The following is a 23077-nucleotide window of genomic DNA, read 5'->3' on the forward strand; positions in this document are numbered from 1 at the left end:
TGAGCCAGATATCAGGGAATCAGTGCTTGCTGTTCACTATGAGAAATTTCTAAATCATATCATCTGCTCATTATTACCTTCAAAAATATATTGTACCTGGCTCACACTGCTTCGTTTGTTATCCAGGGCCAAATGTATGAATCTTGATGTGATATATATATATATATATATATATATATATATATATATATATATATTTTTTTTTTTTCTTTTTTTTTTTGTGTGGTATAAAGATATTTAGTGTGTCGTCTTTCTGCCCCTAGTCAACACTCAAAGCTTTGTTACCCTGTGTGGCACCATCCTCTTAGCTATTTCACAGAGTTGTAGGAATTCATTTACACTACCACACCTAAAATCTTATCATGATCGCTTCAGTGCGCTTCACATTCACACAAACGTTTCAGCTTAAGCTGTCTAGAAATGGTGTCTGTTATGCAGAAATGCAGGTTAGCTTCTCCCCGTAATGCAGCTATGGAAGTCATTAACAGTGTGGAGTTGGAGTCTCTGGTGTTTTTTACGGTTTATGACCTGTGGCATTTCTAAATACAGTTCAGCTTTAAAAAAAAGCATTTAAACATTAAAAAAAGAAAAATGTTGCACTGTGTTTTAATGTTAGCTATGATGGACTGACCAATCAAGAGTTTGCTTAAAGTGGAATTTATTTTTTTTTGGTCTGGGAAAGTTTTTCACATGGTGACATTTTGACATTTTTATTGACATTTTGTGTTTCATGAAAGAAAGAGTGCAACATCATGATCTAATTACAGCCAGGCTTATGTGTTTATTTTGCTCTGTCTTTTAGCTGTGTGTGTAAACCAGACTTGCTGTAGTTAGCTACATCTTACACATTTTTAGATGCAATATTCTTTACCAAAATGCATTCACTATAAGACTATAAAGTAAGTAAAAAAATTGTGTGGGTGTCTCCTTTTTTGTGTTTTTTTTAATAATTGTTTTGATTACTTCCTCCATGGAGACATAAGTGGATTTGCTGTACTTCTCGTATATGGGACGAGCCTTAAAGGAAGGGAGGTGTTTTGTTCCGTGTACGTCTCGGGTGTCTAGTCTGGACTTGTCATACTATGTAAGGAATCCACTCTTAATATATTCTCACGAAGGGGGAAAAAAGTTGTATTTTTTTTCTTCCGGCCTTCATCTAATTCTCTTTGAACAAAGTGTTATATTGTCAGCGGTGAAGTTAACCCCTAAAGTCATTGACAGTAATGGAGACAGGCAAACAGAGAGCGAGGTGCTGTCTTTCGGTAATTTCCGCGAAGAACATTGAGCTCAAGGGTGACTTGGCAGCAGTGAGTCTGACCACAGTCTCATTCAGGAAGTGGTGTGGAGTTAAAATAGGACCTCCTTAACCAGCCAAGTGCCCATCTCCTTGTTGTACCGGGACCCGGGCCAGCCATCTCTGCTCGGATTGTCTGTCCTGGTGTTTAGCATTCTGGTTTTGACGGACGTCCTGCTTTGCTCGTACACGACGCAAAACCACATGGCTAGCAATTACAGTGACTTGGAAATAGCTGAGCTATGCAATGACAATGTGGATTCAACATCCAGTGGGGTTTGTAGACCGCAAAAACATACTCTGTCTCCTCCATAACATAGTGCTGGCAAGCTTAGCCCTTGCTGTCCTGCTGCAACTGCCCTTGACAGACTTGCGCTCAATAAAACTGTGGGCAGGGGAGAGATGAGCCATCCATCATCTCAGTTTTTCAGGTTTCCTGTAGGAAACTATTTTTCTAGTTTTTAAAACTTTTGTTGGCCCTGCATCATCAGGCCTTGCTAACACACCATATCAAATTTCCTGTCAGTTGCTTAGTCACTTTGTGCTTAGTGATGGGCAGCGCAACATTCCTGGCATTTGGAGCACTCTGCTGGCTCAGGACAGCCCTGGCTTTTGATTTACAGAGCTCAGAGTTCAATTGAGTTTCAATTTTAAATGCTAGAAACGTTTCTATAGGCAGCAATAAGAAATACGTTTTGTTTATGCTTTTACCATTAAAAAAGTATCGCAGTTGACTACATCAGTTATTGCTGATCGAGATAAAGACCAGAGAATTTTTAAAGGTCCCAGATTACATAAAGTTAACATAATTCTCAGAGCTCCTGCAACATGTTTGTTATGGCTCTAGCTGAGCCTTGCCTCCGGGGGAGGTTATCTTATTATGTCACAAAAGGGGAAAATCTAATTGTTTTAGTGGAAAAAAGAAAAAATGCAGGATTGTATATTTCTTAGAATGTTTGAAAAATACATTTTAATGTGAATTTTATGTAATAGATCTTCCTTAAGATGAATATAGGAGTGTGAAATAATTTTAAAAGCTGTGCAGTCAGAAACTATATTACGAAATTTACTATATTATGTTTTAATTACGAAAATCCTGCTGGATGGTGGATTTCTTTTTGTAATGTGCAATTTAAAGAATTTGAATTTTTATATTATGTTAGTGTTTTGTTCCCCCCACCCCCACCCTGAAATCTGTTGTTTAATGTCCTCAGGGCTGATGTTTTTGCTGTTCATTTACTGCTCAAAACATTGAAATGACAAGTTATTCAAAACACCTGTGTAAACCATTCCTCACTGACATGCTGATTGGCTCAAAGACGGCTCATTTCACATGTCTGTGTGTTAATCATACTAGCGTATTTGAACGTTCCATTGCAGAGCACTTTCACGAAGTTGTCAGGTCTGCTAATGCAATATAATTTGAGAAAACGTGTAGGAGCAATCAAATATTTTATATCACCCAAGCCTAGACAGGAGTCATTTTAACAGGGTGCTGTCTGATCTTATAAAAACACCACATTTGCTTAAATGCTGAAGCCAGAATTCCACTACCAAGGGCTTGTGTACTAGAATTAAGCATGTACTTCATTGTACCACAGTGCAAGTTTATTGCTTTTTTGACTTAGTTAGGGCCCAAGCACTTTGACATCAGCCCTATGTTGTCAGGGTCTGAGGGCCCTTTTGTTGTTGTTGTTGTTGTTTTTTGTTTTTATTTTACAGCACCCATGCCTTTTTTGCGGTTTTAACGAAAAAATGGCAGACAGGTTGGAATCTGCCGACATTAGGATACCCTTGGATGAGATTTTGCTTTATAGCAGCAGAGGAATTTTTTTATATCTAAAATGGGTCCGTTGTAATGATGCCTTAAACTTGTGCTAAATAATGCTTATTAACTTTCTGTGAGACTTCACATTGCATGACGACATAGTGTGGCATTTTTTTAAAATTATTTTTTCAGCACCTGGAGCTTTTTGGAGTTTATAACATAAAATTCCCCCTTTTTTGTAAATTATGTCATAATAGTTTAGTATATTTCCCCTTTAAATGCGTGTGTCCTTTGTGTCCATTGTGTTTCTGGTGTGCTCGGGTGGCGATGGCGCAGGATGCTTAGGATGCCTGAGAGTCAGAGTCTCGGGCATTTCACAAGATTTTGTTGCATAGTTCATACACACTTGCATGTATGCACGTAAAACCCAGTACACATTTAAAGGTTTTAACATAAAATTCACTCTATTCCACACACACACACCATGAACAAACACATTTATTCATCACACAGAATGATACACCCACACTTCTCACATTATTAAAAGTTTTAATCATGCTTTATTGACATCACAAATATTTAGGGCCCAATTACATCATAGTTCGTAAAGTGTGTAAGTTGTGCGGTGCACTTGAGCGGAGATGGCTTTATGGAGGTCTTGGCATGGTCTAAAAACACAGGCTATGTGGTGCGCCCTAGATGTGTTGATGCATGGTGCTTGGCCCCGCTCATCGTTGCTTCCAACTATATTTCTCTTTGCATGGTTATTTATCTGCAACAATTCATAAATATAAATGTACAGAAAATAAAATGTGTGTAAACCTAAGCAGATTAAATATTCTCAAGAAAATGTTTTTGTTTTTTCTGTAATTTTTCTTAAAGTGCTGTGGAAACAGGTTGTCAGATATGGTTTATAATATAATGATTTACTTAGATATTCTATTTTAATGGATGCAGCTGAAATTCTGTTTGTACTCGTTTTACTGTATATTTAAATTTTATGTCCTTTTACTTGATAACTGAGAGCTATGCTTAAGTGCACCTGAAGAAGGGGTAGCAGTTTCCTCTGCTTTGTTCCTGCATGCTTTTCCAGACAGTTAAATTGAGACCTGCATCAGAACTGGCCTCTAGTTATTATCTTTGCAAAATATGGTCATTAGCACGCCCCTCACTTTTACGTATGAACAGATATGGTGTTATGTCTCTTTTTTTTTTTTTTTTTTTTTTATACAATTTTTCAGAACCTTTTTTATATAATGAGTTGTCTAATCACTCAAAACTGGTTACACCCAGCTAATGTGCATCTTGTTTTGTTTTTTTTCTTCTTCTTCTTCTAATGAAAAGATATTTGATCTTTCAGAAAAACATGCACCTGTTCTTTGCATATGTGATCGTTACAAAGAAATTCACAGATGTGTGACTCCCATGGTATTACGACAGTGGACTACAGAAGTACCTTTAACCAACATTAGGCTACTATGTTATTTAATTGATAATTACATTCAAGGTGTATTTCAGAGCAAAAAAAAAGATTACCTAATTCATTGTTCCCCAACAATTGATGGCTTCTTTTCTGCTGATTATTTCATATGAAATATGTTGTGGTGTACTTTGTACTTATCCAAAATAGAAACAAGAACTGTATGTAAAAATGGATGAAGAAGCTTGTTGACCATAAAACACAACACAGACGGTTCAGATGCAATTTGGAGCGATTTGGATGCAGTTACTTAGAAGACAAAGCGTTTAAGATCATATAACATTAGTAGATGTGTTTTCCTGCTGAAAGTACTTATGAGATTAGTTTCATATCTGCGTTTTGCCAGTGGCATCAGATAAATAAAATTCTTTCTGCATTTACGAGTGGGCATTACCATGGTAGACAAATGTCATGACATCACGTGCAAAAGGAAAATTTTTTTGCTAGATTTTTTTTTTCCCCCCATTTTTCACCATGCACTACAGGACACTCTACACTGAAGTATTTGACATGTTTTGCTATTTCTTTTCATAAATTTTTTTTAATTTGGCAGATGCTTATCTGGAGCAACTTAATCTTGGGACCAGATACAATTTAAGAATACTCCAAGCACTTGAAGTGTAAGGGCAGAGCAGCAGTTCTTTGTCATTACTGAGATTTGAGCTTAGACACTTCAGAGCACTAGCACAACGTTGTGTACTCTGGGTACCTTGAGCTGTATTGATCTTTCCCTGCATGCTTGAGATTGCTGTTCTACTCAGCTGTGTTTTGGCAGCTTTGCAGAATAAATAAGCATCAGATTTGAAATGGTCATTGCACCAGTTCTCTGTCCTAACCACGTCATTCTTTGATTGAGCAATAAAAACTAGCAAATACCATGAGACAACATGTAATGCGAATTAAAATTGTATTTCATCTATACAGATAGAATATAACATACTTGACTAAATATATAGCTACAAAATAATATACAGTAAAATATAGTTATTATTCTAAATAAAATGCCAAGTTATTTGAACTGTAGAAATATAAACAAAATTTACATTTAAGTACCGTCAAATGGAGAAGACTCATCTAAGATCTGAGTTGTCACATTGAGTGCTCTGTATTTAGTCTTAAGCAAAGCATAAACTTCTTGGGTACTAATTTGCTAACCACTGTATCAACCAAAGTAGCTACTTCAGGCTAAATGCTAAACTATAATTAGAAAATTTGCAGATGTGAGAATATCTTCATTAATGATAGGGTAGGAATTAAGAACTAGTTTAGGTTCTTTGCTATACTGTTTTCATAGATGATTCTGAATAATTCTTAATTCACCCTCTCAGATTCAGGTGTAAGAAATTACTTAAAGCGTGTGTTTGGCCTTGAGGCCAGATGTGTTTGTGGCTTAACAGCCACCCTGGGTATGCTGTGGTAAAGATTGTCAAAATTACCCTTGTCGGGAATGTCTCAGAATTTCTCAGCACATACGGATTGAGGTTTAAAGTCTTTCCTCATTACTACGATCTTAGGAATGTAGCAGGCATTATTCGGGAAAGATGTAAATGTTGACAGCTTACCAGGTACTATTCCCTAATCTCTATAAGGCTAAAGAATCAGACATATAATCTATTGCTTCTATTCCCTATACTGCTGAAGTAAAGTACATTTTCCTACACAACTGCGCTCTTTTGAACTAGTATTGGGGTTCCTTGAAACAAAAACTTCCTTTAGAGACAGAATAGCAAAAATCAATCCTGCAATATTGCTCTTCATGTGAACCACAGGAGCAAACCGTTAGCTGAAGCTCCCACGCTCTTGTACAACATCTGGGGTAGGCGTGCATGTCTTGGTATCTCATGCTTTCACACTCTTTCATTTGAATTTTGAGTCATTTCTCAGCAAAGCAGAAGGAAAGTGTGAAGGACTCATTATCCCTCCACCGTGCCTATTTTTGATCACTTGTATGCATCATAATAACCTTTTGAACTCCGCTGTGCTTTATTTTAGTCTTCTTACTGTAGTCTTTTATCTACTAGCTTTGAATCCATGCAGCAGTTTGAGATGGTTTCCTTCTTTTGCCTTTGTCCTTTGATCATCTGCACCGAAAATCTAGAGTAGTTACACCAGTCTCTTTGCCACTAATAGTAACACCGGAATATCACAAGTCCTAAAAATGCAATCATTGTCTCTGTGGACTGTGTGTGGAATCCCTGTGGGAGGGTTTTATACTGCAGCAGGAAAATGTAAGGCTATAATTATAAAATGAACAAAAAAAACAGTAGAAAAAAGTGTCATTAACTGCTGTTCGTGGACACCCATATGAACGACAAAGCCTGATTTGCCCGGGATTTGTTTAGGGCAGTGCTGTTGAAGAAATTAGTAAAAAAGTACAATATGCTTATGGCTTCAGTGTGAAATGTTTGTTAGTGTATATGTACAAGCAACAATATCACCAGGAGTAAACTTGCAGTATAAACTGCAAATGTCTTTATAATGACAATTTTCATATCTGAGTTTTTAGTAATCTAAAAAGAATCCTCTTTAACTTTCAGTAACTTTGTCACTTCCTCTTCTGAGGATTACAATAATGCTGAAGGTAACACAGTTAACACCACACCTCTCTTGTTTTAATTTTAATTAGCTCCCCATCTGGGCTTCAGTTATTACTGAAGTAGCCATGCTGCTTCTCTTTGGTCTGTGTGGGGAAAAATGTGGGTTGAGCATTATAATGTGAGATTTACAATTTCTTCTGAGGTCGTTGCATTTCACTAAATGTCTAAAGTGCTGATTTGTGACTTGTCAATTAAAATTATTATGATTTAGTAGTCGTATTCTGAACAGTAAAGCAGTTAATAATCTTGCTTGCTCTGTGGCATGTATAAAATACTTCAATTTTAGACGGGGATTGCACGAGTGATTTGGTGACTGAACCTCCTGCCGTCCATGCCCTGATTAGCCACACTTTTTGAACAGGGTCATGTGTTTCAGCGACTCAGAGACATCTATTTTTCTATGGGAAAGGCTTCAGTAAATACGATTGTAAACTGTGATCAAACGTTTACATTTACTATCCTGACGATTGTCCATTAGTTCAGCATGCTAGTTAAAACTATTTGTCCCTGTGAATGTCCATGCTGGGTGTGATTGGGTGCGATCTGTCACCTGGAACTGTAAGGTGACTCCATACCAATAGAAGTTACATTAGACCTTACATTGGTTTGCCTTTCCATTACTGTCCGGCCTCTAGATAATAAATATCTTTTTTACGTTGATTAATGTTCTTGGTGTTTTCAAAGTATTTACTTTTTTTCTATAAACTATAAAAAAGAAATGATGATTTTCAATTTTTTGGTGCAAGTTTGACAACTCGTACTGCAGCGAAAAACTGCACCACGGGTACGTTTTTGCTATCCATTTACTCAATCATTGTGAACACAACTCCACTGTAGACTAACTCCAGAGGAGCACTGAAAGATTTCCATACTTTTTTTTTTCACCCTCTTGTGAGACTTCGCGCACAACATTGACAGATTTGAAGCATTTCACTTCCTTCCTGTAACCCAGCAGATCTCTTATGTTTGCTCTTACTATTTTCGGTTGTTGTCACAAATTGTGGCAAAGATGTCCAAGCGCGTACGATTCCCAAAACATTCAGCCAACAATATCCACGTCAAAGCCAGATTGGCTTCTTTTTGTGTGTGTGTGTGTGTTCTTCATTTGTGGCTTGTTGGGCTACATAAATAAGAGTGTAGGACAGATGGAAACATGTTTTGCCATGCTTGTTTTGGGGCTTTCCATGCATTAGTCACTATAACAAGTTTTGGTGTCTTGGGAACGCTCTGGCAAAAATTCTGACCAGAGGTTTCAGTTTATTCCAGTGTTGATTTTAACGTGTAAATATTGTGTACAAATTAACATGATGGAAATGCTCCTTCTCTGGCCATTTGGTAAGGATTCCAAACCTACCAGATAGATTTATTAGGCTATCTTGGATGATTCAGTAACAGATGGACACCTAAGATTGGTAGATGTTCATTCTAGACTTTTTCTTTTATTCAATGTATTTGCAGAGAAGAAAAAAAAAATTACTGTCATGTTGACAACCTGCTCGTACCTATTACAGATTTAAGTTTGTTGTCTTCAGGCTCTGTTTATAAAGACTGTTGTTCTTATTGCTATAGTTTACTTTTATAATAAGTTTGCAGTTTAATTTCACATTGTTTTATTGTGGTCAATCACCACAGTATGATACACATTGTACTGCTAATTGAGATTTAGGACAAGACTCTTAAACTGGTGAGTCAGCAACTGGTTGGGCAATTTCCAGTCAGACGTTGTGGCTGAAGTAGGCTTGCGCAATTTTAACTGCACAGACAACTGTTGAGACAAGTGTTGTAATAGTGCTTGGGGTGTAGCGATTTACTCTGGTCATAATTTGAATGACTTGATGATTTTAAATTCAATATGCCTTTTTTGAACAAAGTTTTAATAGAATTGTGATCATTTATGGTTCCCTTCTTAAAAACTCTCTATAACAAGCAATACAAAGCATTGTAATTTTTGTCTGTTTAAAATTAACTATTGCAATGAACACAGGTTTATGTTGTAAACAAAATATTCTACAGATTCACCATATCTTAAAACTACATCCAAAAAAAGTGTCATGTGACGTTTTATTTTTATTGTAAAGTTACTTTGTAAAATTTTATCCATAATTCCCTAAACACAAACCTTAGTTACTGTATGTGACTCTGTGCATTCCTTTTTTTTTTTTTTTTAATTTAATTCAAATTAACCAAATGCCATGAGTTTTAGGATTTATTTTTTGTGTTATCAAGTTCGTTCTGGGCAATTAAATCATTAATCAAGATATTTTTATGATGAATTGCAGTCTTTTGAAACACTATTAAGGCTGTTAAGTCATACTTTATCCTGGGTTGGCATATTTTTAAGTATTTTCAAATGGGAAGGTAAAGAATACATGTGGTGGGTGGGGATAAATAAGTAAGGCAGTGGTTATTTTGAAAACTAGGATAAGAGGCTCATATGGGTGGTGATTCTCTCTGTCTCTCTCTTTCTCTCTCTCTAATGTTGTTGGCGATGCTTAAATATTTATACATTTACATTTAGGCATTTGGCAGACGCTCTTATCCAGAGCGACTTACATTTTTATCTTATTACACATCTGAGCAGTTGAGGGTTAAGGGCCTGGCTCAAGGGCCCAACAGTGGCAACTTGGTGGTTGTGGGGTTTGAACCTGGGATCTTCCGAACCGTAGTCCAATGCCTTAACCACTGAGCTACCCCTGGCCCCCACGTTATACACGTTCTAAACTCCAATCCAAGAAAGAAATAAACCCACAAGTTCAAAACAAGGATACAGATGGTTAACCACTTGGGTGGAGTAATTGGATCTCTTCTAATCTGATTTCATGTCTTTTATCTAATTGCTTATTTTATTCTTATCAATCCTGGTTCATGCATACAATGTATAAACAATAAAACGGTACAGTTTTATATATTCTCACACAGCTTCAGTTACCTTTGTGCAATACACAGCGTATAAATATAATCTCACCTCGCCTCACTCTTTAAGGTGTTCGTTATATAAAAGCACTGCTTGAAGTGTGGAGCAGATTCTGTTTCCCCCTCAGGCTTCTTTTGACTTTTGGCTTCACTTCGACCGTGATATTGGATTGTCTCTCTCTCCAGTAGGCTTCACACCACATGCAAATTCATGAAGTGAAGAATAACAGGAAAGTTCGAGCAAGCTCTGTCTTTTCTGCCCTGTAATGGAGCTGTCTTTTGATGTCACCTTGCAATACTTTTACATGGCTGAAATTGAGATTACTTTTAGCTTTTCCCTTGAAAATATAAACAATCATGTCTGCACTTTTATTTAATAGGGCCAAATCTCAGGAGGGAAAGTCAGAACAATATTTTTATGCAAGTCAGTTCTGCTTCAACTTAACCATCCGTCAACCATGAGCTCTCATGAGCACTGGGGTTGAATTTTTTTTTAATATTATTTTCAGGTGTTTTTTTTTTTTTTTCTTCTTCTTACGAGTATGTTGGGCTTTATGATGGATTGCTTATACCATTAGTCACTGTCTTCCTCCCTGAAAACAAACGAACACAAAAAGTAAAAACTTAGTGCTTTGTTGTAGAAACTTGTGCAGGTTTTAATGATATATTTTTTTGAAGGCAGAACTGCTTACCTAAGCCTCAACTATCTTAATGTGGCTTTTGCTCCTTCGAGGAATCCTTGGCTCAGGTACCCTCACTTAAAATAACTTATTAAAAGAAACAGAAAAGAAGTCCTAATATGGCAGAGATTTATTTTGCTTCTGTCTGATTTAAAAATGTTAACCCATGCTATCATACTTTTGTAGCTCATGTGATCTGTCATTTTGCATCCAAGCTGAAGGCCAAGTGCTTGCATAATAGAAAAATAGTAATTTTTTCTGTTTGTCACATGGCTGTTTTTAAACACAATCTGTTCGCGTAATATTTGGTCAACAAAGACAGTTATTTGTTTTTTTATCAGAATGTTCATTATTATTAATAATAATAATGTGTTATTTATTAATTAATTTTTAAGGCTAACATGGTGAATAAAAAGGAAGCTGTTCACAATTATGCTAACCACTGTGTGCCCTTGGGAAAATTTAATGATGGAGATTGTACTCTGTGTGCAAGGTAATAAAGCGTGGAGATTAAAAGTTGGAACTTCATTAAATCATCATAATTGGTACATTTTTTTAATAAAGGTTCATTTCATCACTTGAAAATGCAGCTTTTGCAAGCACAAAGCTTATTTGTCATATAATAAAACTTTACATTTGTGCGAGGAACAGAACTAATAAAAAAATATAAATTACTGGTCTGAGATTCCTAAGCCAGTGGTTGAATGTTTTAGGAATTATTTAAGTAGTCAGGAGAATTTTTTTTTTTTTTTTTTTTTTAAATCGATCCAAACAGGTTCAAAGTCTCAACAAGCTCAGATATATTTTCAGATTAGATCTGTACTAGGCAGCAATCTTTATTTCTTAGGACTACAGACCCTTTTAAAAAATCACGCGTCTCACTATTTCCTGTTCGGCCATAATGTTAGAACCACCTGCCTAATACTGTGAAGTGAACTCTGATCTGTCAAGGCATAGACTTTACAATACTACTGAAGGTATGCTGGAATATCTGGCACCAAGGCTTTTGCAGCAGTTTCTTGAGGTCCTAAGGTCAGGCCTCTATAGATCAGACTTGTTTGTCTAGCACATCCCATAAATGCTCAATTGGTTTTCTAATGCATCTCATAGTGCATCTTATTGCTATCTCATCCCCCAGTGGTGCTATCACTTCCCCCCTGCCCCACTTCTCTCACAAATGTGCACAAACTCTCTCTCTCTCTCTCTCTCTCTCTCACACACACACACACTGCCGTTCACATGTTTTTTTTTTTAAATCAAGATCCATTAGACCACTTTAACTTTCTACCATTGCAGTATATATTTGGTGGTTGTCAACATGGCCGTGTGACCGTTTTGCAGTTATGCAACAGGCGGCGATGCTCTGTGTGTTTCTGACTTTTTAAGCAGTTTGTGCTGCAGTAGCTCTTCTGTGGCATCAGAGCAGACAGAGCATCCCTCCCTACATGCATAAGTGAGGTGTCCATGACCCTGTTTGCTGGTTCACTAGCACCCATTTTGGTAAGTGTTTTAACTACTGCATACCAGGACCCTGTCAAAAGACCTGTCGTTTTGGAGATGCTCTGGTCGGCCACAAGTGTCACAGTTTTCATGCTTTCCCATTCTTTTTGGTTTAGGTTTAACACATCGACTTCAGGAACATCTCGCTTACTTTTAATATATCCTAACCCATGATGGGTACCCTTGTAACAAGACCATCAAAGATATTTACACCGCCTGACAGCAGCTTAATGTTGTATTTGATTCATTTATATCACAGTACATTTATCATCACATGCCTAGTTTAGACTATGTGACTGGAGTTACGGGGGTGACATATCTGAACATTTACTGCAGACAAGCTTGCCTTTTAGACTTTGCGTCGTAAATAAGGCATTTTGTGGATGGTCAAATGGCTTTTTTGGGATTGCTGTTTAAGTCTTCTGGCAAAATGTTTAAAACCACACTATTTCAAATCCAAGTGCCCTTCCAGCATGTATAAAGGCCTTAAATACCATGGCTCTGTCAGGCCACAAAAAGTGTGCAATCGATATCCAGACGTTCAGAGCTGGGTAGTGCTGCTGGTGCCTTTGTGCTGGAACTGACCTGTGAGAGGTCATGGAGGTCAGCATTGTTCCTCATTAACCTTGTGCAGTTAACCTCCTGTCAGTTAATGGTGCAGCTCGGTAGAAGTGGCACAAGAATACATTACAAACCCTAATATAAAGTAATGATTAACTTTCCATTGGGCTAACCTCCCCAATTTTATCTTTTATGCACCCGTTCTTTAAAGGGAAACATTTGTCATTTTGTCATGATTATTTTCCCCTCCATCTAGAGTTAAAAGTTAGTGTTCTGTAGTTGTCCTTCAGTGTCCATACTCTGATTTATGGTTCTTACTACTGTCTGCTGGATTGTGCCCCGTTGCCCAAACACTACGCTTGTATGACCCATTCTTGTATTTTTCCATATGAAACAATTATATAATGAATTTCCAGAGTAACTCTGAAGTGGCTGTTTTCTATATGATTGATGATTCCTTGTGCCAGAGAAGCTCCAGCAAAGGTTATTTATTTCTTTTGGTGGCATCCCGGAAACGATCTGCTCTCAACTCTTGCCAGAAATCGAAGAGTCATATTTAGGCTTGTGTCATGGTAACAGAAGGTATGCTTTTCCATTTCAGCAAACATATTTAAAGTGGTCTGTTAAAGCATTCTCTCTCACCTTGAAGTGCCCAAAGACATTTAATGTAAGGAACCAGCTCCACTTGTTTACCCTTAAAAAAGCGTTAACTGATTGCTTACTAGTTCTGTAAAAAGTAAAAAAATAAATAATATATATATATATATATATATATATATATATTATAATATATTTTCTTTCTTCTTGTATACTCATGCATGCTGTCTTGATTTTCTCGGTTAGCTCTTCAATCAGTCAATATCGACTCGGTGGAGAAAAATCCCAACTGGGTTTCTTGATCTGCTAAAAAAATAAGAACTGTGTGCTGCCTTACACAAACCAGAAAATATGAGCTTATGATCTTAACCTGTATGAAGTAAATTTCCAAGCTGAACATAACTAGTATCCTGATGGTGCTCTAAGCAAAATGTTATTCGTTTTTAATGAGGGATTTAGTCATTCCCTCACCAGACTTTATTTATTTTCTGTCTGCAATGAAGTAAATAAGAAACGCAAAATACAGGATGTCATTGTTATTCTTTTGGAAAATTACATGTGATTTTAATAATGTTAATTATTATTATAATGTTTTAATATCGGTCATGTTATATTTTTGACAGCTAGACTCCCTTACATCATGACTGAAATTCTAAAGGATTGATGGTTGCAGCACGTTAATTTATTTGCTAATTTTTTTTTTACGTATCTTCTGTGTAAAGTTTTAAGGTTGTTTTGTGATTCTGTTGTGTTTTTCCATGCAGCACCATCAGATATGGTATGTCGTAACGTGTAAGAAATGGTTTACGTTTTCGCATCCTTACTGCCACGCTGCTGATACTCTGCTCATCTCTGCAGCTATAACTGTCAAATTCAGTACAGCCTGTAGGAGTTTCTATAGTAACCATGGACCGAGAAGTATTCAGGGCCCTTTTGTGTTCTTTCATTGGCCTTTTCATTCTTTCTCACAACACCAGTCTCCATTAATCTGCCTCTGACAATTCGTGACCCACTGCAAACGACCCATTATAATGAAGCATGATATGGAGAGCGTGATGTTAAAAAGATTCCACTTTATTTAGTTTGAGAGAATCATTGACCAGCAAGCTCTTGCTGAAAGAACGGTCAGTTTACGAGCGCTGACATGTGGAGGACTGCACTTGGCGTTGGATCGATCTGCCTTTAATAGATTCTGAAGAACTCGCAGATAAGCCCTACAGTTTTGCAGTGTTCGGACTCGAGTAATTTATTGCGCATGCTATTGCATTCTTTTCACAGTTTCCACTTCCAAAGTGTTGACATCTCCGAAGGAGGGGAAAAATACTTGATCCATTCCCTGTGTGATGATACTTAAATCAATGTGGACTTCCTGTTGTAAGAGCTATAACTTCTTACATGCCAGTGTAATCCATGAACTGTACATGAGCAGTTCTGCTTTAGGTGAACGGTTGCTGATAAGCATAGGAGACTGTGAGGGTTTTTTTTTTGTTGGTTTGTTTTTGTCCGATTCTCCCTACACTCAGCCCCTAAGAGAGCTGCACCTTTTCCTCCTGGAAAAATCCACAAATTTTTTTTGGGATTCATTTGTAGTAGATGGAATGCTAATAGCCTTATATTTAGGAAAAATGAAGAAAAATGTGCTGTTAGGCAGCAATTAGACGTTTTCGGGGTGAGCATAGCACTGGCACAGTTCTGGCACAGCTGCTCAATTGAGAAATGGGTCTAATTGGTCATTGTCCATGCATACCAGGACTTTGTAGTGCAGTTTAATCTATGTTGAGAGTAATTAGAGGGCTTTCAGGAATCATGTGTCGTATGGAATGTGTGCAAATTAATCATGAACTCCTAGAAAACTGTAAAGCTACCGACTTGGAAATGTGGAAACTTGAAGGTCATGTCTGACCTCATATTTTGTGCTGGTTGAGTATGATTCACATCGTACTGACCAGTTTTCACACTTGCATTTGTTCCGCACTCAGGACTGTTCTATAAGTCCAGTCTTCAGTACAGTTGGTAAATCATGAATGCTGTTTTAAAGCCTGGAAGATGTCCAGGGAGATGATCTTTGCTTCTTTTGAAAATGATGTTCTGTGCTTTGCTGTCATCAAGCCCTGGTGCAATTCACATTAGGTCTTTTTGTATGCATGCAAATATATATATGTGCACTGTCTGATTTGGGTTGCCAGATCACATAGACAAATCCTCTTAGGCAGGGCTGAAAACCCACTGTAATATTATTAGTAGTAGAACTTAAACTCCTAGCCCAATTATACATGCAGAATTATCGATGATGCTTTAGTTTCACTAAAATTATCCCTATTGGTTATTACCTTCCCAAGGCACTTTATCCAGGCCAAGATGCTAATAAATATTTCATTTGATTTATATAATTTAAAACCATGGACCTTGGATTGGTTTCCTGCTTTAAGAGTTCTTTAGAAAAAAAAAAAGTAAGTAATACATGGAAACCTAAATCAGTCACTCAGAAACTAATGGTTTGACTCAAACCGTGTGCTTTGTGATTTGGTGCACTCCTAATGAAAGGCCAGCATCCAAATGGCTGTTCCTCACTGCTTGAGTACTGATACCAAAGGGGTAACAAATGAGCCTGATGTCTCCCATTTTGCAAACCTGATGTATTACATTGTTCCATGGTTCGGGAGGAATTTTTTTATGTGAAAGCAAGCCTTTGATATTGAACCCCTCGCTTAAAGTGCCCTGGTACAGAAAAGCCTTCATACAAATTGTGAAAATGGCAATAGATTCTAAGTGTCAAACCTTTCTGCAGACCCTCTGCTGTTTTTCACACAGTACAATGAACATGAGCCCTATATCCTCAAGATGCATGTGTCTGTGTGGGTCTGATTTTTAATTTTCCAAGAAATTTGACCAAATCCCTCCCCGGACCTTTATTTTCACTTCTGGGTGAATGCATAATTTTCCAATGAACTTTTCTCCTGAAAGCCTCAGAGCTTCTGACTGCCTGCTCACACTCGCACATATAGTTTGTTTTTGTTTTAGTCGCATCCCTAAGGATACAGATTGCACACTCTTTTTTATTTTTTTTTATTTTTTATTTTTTTATCTTAAGGCATTGAAATGTATGGAGAATGACTAAAGGCATGAGGAACATCGAGACAGTATGGAGTACTTAAAAAAAAAAAAAAAAAAAGAAAAAAAAGAAAATGAAGACCGTTTACGGAAGTGTGGGATTCTGATGTTTGAGGACATCGTAAGGTTGTTGAAGCAAAACAACTCTCTGAGATAAAAGGGTCAGGGAGAGATAGAGGACAAGTTCATGCGGGGTGAAAACTCCCAGATGGCCATCTTCTGTTGCTCTGCTTCAGGCTGTGAAGTTGAGCCTTGATGTAGGGAGGGGAAACTTTTCATTATCTGTTGGTTGCACATGTGGGTTCACGTCTGGCTAACTGAGATAGGATGAGTTTCTTTAAGACTTTATGTAAACTTGGCACTGTATATTTAACTCCCACTATAGGCATTTCAGACGTGTATTTTGTGTATGATGTATGTGATTAGGCTGACCATCATGTTACACTTATGTTCCTGAATAAGCTGCAATGGCCAAATTTAAAAAAGATAAGTCAGAAATTGCAATTTCCTGAATGTGAGGGCAGTTACGGACCTTCACATATATTTTTCAAGGCCTTACATAGATTGCTAGCACTTGAGAGTTTGTAGTGTGTATGTGTGGGTGGGTGGGTGTGTGTGTGTATGACTGAGAGAGCACTACTATGAGTCAGGCTTGCTCTAGTATCCCAAGAGTAGCATGTGGGTTCTGCTTTCCTGCGGAATGAATTCTCGTTTTCAGGTGGTCTGCTTCCTTTGTTATATCAAGTTGATCTTGACATTTATATAATTGGAAAATAAACAATGCAGGATTATTTTTAAAACGCGCATGGCATTGCATTTCAATGAGCTTGCTGGATAGCCCTTGCATTTCAGTAATTATCCCTAGAGGCTGCTGCAAATTTAACACGCACTGTGGTGCCTGTCAACATTACCCATTCCCTTTGTTTCGTTTTTTTTCCGCCACTGGCGCACACTGTGGTTTCCATTAGATCTCTCCCCTAGTTAAAATGTAGCAGGAGATTGTGCGCTTGTAAAGATTGCTATGCAGATAGTTAGGAGCTCTAATAGTACACGTCAGGTTAGGTAGAGGCTAATTGTAGATGATGGCACTAATTTGCGTGGGAATACTCGGCTCTCACTCCGAACTCCAGTGCCGCTCTGCTCTCTTATCTGAACCTCCACGATGAGTCGAAGGTACACTGGGAGGTAATTAGGCCGCCTGCACATTTCTCACGACACAGGGTCTGCTTTTAAACGTTAGTGCAGTGTAGCACTGACAGGCTAACATTACCGCTGTCTTGCCCATTTTTTTACGGTCTGCTTTCAGCCCTGTCCATAAATATCTTTCTCCATGACGTTCCCTACATTCCTGTGAGATGCCGTGCAAATTGAGCCCCTCCCAGACTTGGCATTAGAAACTTTTAAGATACATCTGCATTCTAGGGGCTTTGGCTTCGATTTCAGGATTATGGATCAGAGGATTTAAAAACCTCTAAAAAAAATTTCTGCTCCAGATATTCGCAGTTTTGTTGCCATGTTTTTGGAAGGACATCCAACTGCCTTGTGTGTATTTTATGATGATGATGGCATATATAACTTTAAAAGACATGATTTTCATCTTCACGCTCAACCAAGAAGCTCTAAATTCAGCTGTGACTTGCGTCCAGCCTTTTAAATTCTCTTATCTTGGCTTGAACAGAATGCACCTGCTCTTCGCTCTCTATCCCCTTCCCTTCTCCATTGCTTTACAAGGAATTATGATTTCAAAGGGGGCTGCTTATAATTTAAAATTTTTTTTTTTCCTTTCCGTCTTTTATTTTGGATCCTGCTTATTTCATTATTTTGTAATCCTTTTATTCATATTTTTTCACCGCTTCCTAATCTGTGATTCTCTTTATGGTTGCTGGGTTTCTCCACTTGCTTCACTGCCACGGAGCAAATCTGTTTTCCCGAACGTGTTTTGCTTTTCTTTGCCACACTGGTTTTGTTTGGCTTATGGTATTTGATTTGTCATGTTGTAATCCAAGCTGTTTACCCGAGATTAAATAGAAGAGGATGGGAAGAGATGGGACTTAAAACCCACTTATCCTCATGGCAGCTTTTTATTATTTTTTTAAAATCATTATTTCAGCATCAGAGCAAAACTAATACCATATCTGTTCAAATCAGTGCTGCACCAAAGGCTTGTATTACAGTTTCAATGATACATCGAAACATAATACACAAGTGGATTAGTAACGCAGTCACAAAATCTAGGGAATGTATGTTGCTTGTTGTGATCTAGTGTTTTTGTATTGCTTAGATGAGATCATTTAAATGAAAATGAGCAATGCTGAAAGTCCTGACAAAGCAAATATAGCAATCTTTGGTGTTTTCACATTTGTAGTTCGGTTCTTTGGGTTCAGACCAAAGCATAAAATGGTTTGCTAGTCCAGGATGACCAACGGGTGTCACACGTTTTTAAAACGGGTAGTATTTCAAGGAAAAGTGCGTAACGGTGACTGCAAACATTTCCCATGTTTGTTTGTCGTCTTCACAGTTCTGGTCGTAAAAAGTGGTTACATTTCACATACTGAACAACTTTTTGCGACCAGAACCACAAATACAACAAATAAACACGGGAAGTGCGTGTGTGCGCGCGCGGGCACACCGGAAGAAATCATGTGATTTCTTCTTATGGGGATACCTGAACAGCTGTGTACACTCACAAACCTCGTAGCTTGAACGAATCGAAGGATGCCATCCAACAAGAAGTGCTCACAATTAATAAACAGTTGTTGGGCTAAGTGATGTCAAGTAAAGGATTGAAAGCTTCACTCAAGAGGATGATCGTCATCTAAGGCCTTGTTCACACGGGCGTTAAGTTTTTGGATAAACGAACGTGCTCTGAACGTCCTAGACATTTATGTTGCATTTTGTAGTGGCGCTTGATTGACTTCTACACCGGCGTTCGTTTGTCTCTGTCTAACGTCAGCCTGAGGTCCAAATTGTAGTTTGTGTGTTAACCTGTGGGGGCAGTGTGTCGGGATCTGGATATGAAAGCCCGCCGCTTCCGGGTTCACTCTCTGACTGCACAAAGTCGGATTAAAGAAAGTTTTTTTTTTTTTTGTGGTATATAAAGAAATGCGAAAATTTCAGCGTAAGTTTTTCAACAGTTAATTTTTTTTATTTTTCCCTTTTCCGCATTTCCCTATGTATAGCATGTAGGATCATGGGATATATCAGGTCCTCCAAGCGTAAAATGAACGTGAAGAAAACGCACTAGAAGCGGTTTCCTTGCGTTCGTCGGGTTTTGAACACTAAGAAAAAGCTGCATGCAACGTTTTTTTTATGCCGTATAAGCGCGCAGCCGGACAAACGCACGTCACCAAAGCCTGTGTGAACACCCTTATTTACTCCTATGTGTAGAAAACACTCTGCGCTTGATGCGCGCTCACCGGACGATACGAACGCCAGAAAAATGCTGGATTTTAACGCCCGTGTGAACAAGGCCTAACTGACATTATTTTTCATAACTGAATAAGTAACTGAAATAACATGTCTTGATTGAAAAAAATCAATCTATTTTTTTTTTTTTTAACTGTCCAACTCCTGTCAGTCATTCTGTATAAAGTCCTGATTCACTTTGTTCACTCTGACATTATTGACATCGGACCAAAAGACTAATTAAACAAAATAAAAGGGTTGCCAGTGTGCCTAATGTTTTTATTATGTGACTAGCATTGACTTTAACCAGACAGTCGCCCGTAGTGATCACCCATCCCCCAGTAAAAATAAATTAATAATGATAATTAAATAAAATAAAAAGGACAAGCAGTGATCTTTAATCCTTTATAGACTCTCCGCACTCCTGCATCTGCCTGCCTGATGTGAGAGCACAGGACCAAGTATAATAGTACACCAGGGCTGGGTTTAGTAACGAGAGCGCTTAAAAACATAAGACGGTTCATCAGACCATTCATTTGAACGTTTCACAAGTACACTTGTTATTGAATGCAGCCCACTGGGGTTTCACGTGCGCTGTCCATAGTAAATGTCCTGGGAGGTTTGTTAAATTTATCATTTAATTTGGCACCGTAAAAAAAAAAAAAAAAATTTACCCTCAATCTCAGACTTTTAAAACTCATCCAATGCCATGCTAACTAACACGCGTGACGTTTCTAGGACGCTTTCTCACTCTGTGTCTGTCCAAACGCTGCCTCCTCTACATCAGATGATGCAGAGTTGAACAGTTCTCAGGTTCAGTCCTCATTATCCGTTAACGCTAGCAAAGCAGACCTGGGTCATTAACATATCATTGGTCCATGGTGAGTTTTTATATTTCAGTCGAACCGCACCAGAGTTTGTTTGAAAGCAGACCGAGATGCACCTTTTTAAGTGATCTCAGATCACTTGCTTGGCGTGTACTAAGGTTCTAGTAAACCGCACTAATGGAGTAACTGCAAAGAAATTTATGTTTAATTGAATTAAACATGTCAAGTGTGAACACACCCTAAAAGACATTGTGTTATGTTAAACCATTTTAAAAATGGACATTTTTCATATCATTTGCATGAAATTCATATTTTAGAAGTTTACAGTCTAATTTATACTCCAGCTGATCATGATCTATTTAGCTGCATAGCATCTAATGAAACTATCAGCCTGTTATTCAGGGGACATTAGGTGTTCGAAACCATATTATGCCTTACAGCCTTTTTGTCGAGGCCACACAGAGCCTTCTGACGCACACATCAGGAGCTTAGCAGCGCATGAACTTCTGCTTTCTCCTATTCATCAGAGAGCGAATCGATCTGCTCAGAAACTAAAGCTTAGCAGTTTGCGTGGATGTGAAGCTGTCTGACTTTAGATCAGCAGCATCAGTCTTCTGTGTGCATCATTGTGTCTGAGCCTTTTACCTAAAAATGAGGTCATGGTTGGGGTACTTGGAGCGCTTTGAGATGACCTGTAATACTGGAGCAGCTTAATCTATGCTGCCAGTTTTCGTTAAGCCAGCCTTAACTTGGCAGCTTCATTAAGTGGAGCTGTCTTACTGTGTGTCTAATTCTCTTGAAGTCCTTCTCTTCATGTCAGAGAATAGAGTCCTGCTGTCGTTCTCCCCTGCTCTTTTGATCCTTTTTTCTCTTATTGTTACCATATCTGTCTAACCACATATTTCATTAGCGTCTCCTCCTGATTTATTTATTGCTTTATTCATGATGGTGGAGATGTATTACCTAAAATGTTCTCCTTCTTTCCTTTCTTAGTGAGAGTCATCCAAAAGGTTTAGTTATGCAGTGTGGTTTGCCACGGTGTTCATTCTTTTTTTTGGTCATTCATTTTTTACATTTTTTTAAATAGAAATGCATTTCCTCATTTTCGAAGTTCCACAGCAACCCTGTGTTTTACCTAGCATATCTTCAAGATGCAAGTCTAAATGTTTTTTCTCTCTATGTGTGTTTTGGCAGATATTTGGAGACTACTACCATTTCCGGCACCGCAGGGTGGTGAAACGGTCTTTATCACAAAACAGAGGAACACACATTCGCCTGCACAGAGAACCCCAGGTATGCTAGAAATGTTCCACAACGCTTCCAGACATTGATTAACTCGGTGTATGATTTTTGAGCCTGTGCACTCAAAGGTAGCGTTTATTCTGTGTGATAGGAGTAACATGGATTAGGTCAAAATCAGACTAAATCGGACTAAACCCGGAATGAGGGTATTTTGAGAATATCACACAAGTTTACTTGGGTTTGTAGGCCAACACAATTCACTTTAGAGAGAGAAATTTGCTGGTATACATATATTTATGTGGATATAAAAATAAATAGCGGTACACTGGTCATAATCAATCTGTTTGAACAGGGTCAGACATTTATCTGTTAACTAACTGACTGGCACAAAAACATAAGCATGTATTTATAACTTTAGTAAGGGCTTGGGTGCCCTCCTGTGAAATGTGAATTAACTTATTAGATTACTGTGGTGGTATGCCCTGCTATGTCTTAATTAAATATTATTGAAATATGCCCTGTTGACCCACATCATTGTCTGCTTGCACAATTTTCCACTTGGTGTTTTTCCTGCCACATTATAATTGAAAGGCTCCTTAAAAGCTCTTTAGATTGTGCCATCTCCTCTAGCTATCAATGGCCCTACCCCACTCATCGTTTTTTGTGGGTTTTTTTTTTTATTAAGCCCATGTAAAGCGCCGCCTTTGTGAATCTTCGACAACTTTTGAAGTCGAGGCGCCTCAAATGGCTCGGCCCAACATCTGCTGCTATTCAGAGTCGTCCGAATGCTCGTCACTCGCCATCCGCTTCAATCCAGATGGCAAGATCAGAGGCGACATGAAACATGATCTACACACCTTCAGTTCCAGAGGCGAAAAAATCTCCTTAATGGAAATCACTGAACGAATCGCCATGTGCCATGACTCACCTTCTAGAGGGGGGCTACAGTCTGCTTGCAGACTCGTGCTGGTTAGCCCACAGGGGTGAGCCTAGCTTAGCTGGAGGTGCAAAAACACTCTAGTCTGGTTTGCAGAAGTGATGAGGTGTGTGAATAATGAGGCCACCTGGGATCTCGCCACAACGACTGCACACTGGGTGGGAT

The 23077-nt window shown here is 38.1% G+C and overlaps 1 protein-coding gene across 3 annotated transcripts in view; it reads left to right on the forward strand.

Moving 5' to 3' along the window:
- Positions 1 to 23077, forward strand: part of furina (furin (paired basic amino acid cleaving enzyme) a) — an 87507-nt gene that overhangs the window by 24531 nt on the left and 39899 nt on the right. For all 3 annotated transcript variants that reach the window (XM_053512636.1, XM_053512637.1, XM_053512638.1), the window contains exon 3: positions 21928 to 22026. In XM_053512636.1, the coding sequence (XP_053368611.1) occupies positions 21928 to 22026 (99 nt within the window). The remainder of the gene's footprint in view (positions 1 to 21927; positions 22027 to 23077) is intronic.

The sequence above is a fragment of the Clarias gariepinus genome, chromosome 15, assembly GCF_024256425.1.
Source record: "Clarias gariepinus isolate MV-2021 ecotype Netherlands chromosome 15, CGAR_prim_01v2, whole genome shotgun sequence".
NCBI classification, from domain to species: domain Eukaryota; kingdom Metazoa; phylum Chordata; class Actinopteri; order Siluriformes; family Clariidae; genus Clarias; species Clarias gariepinus.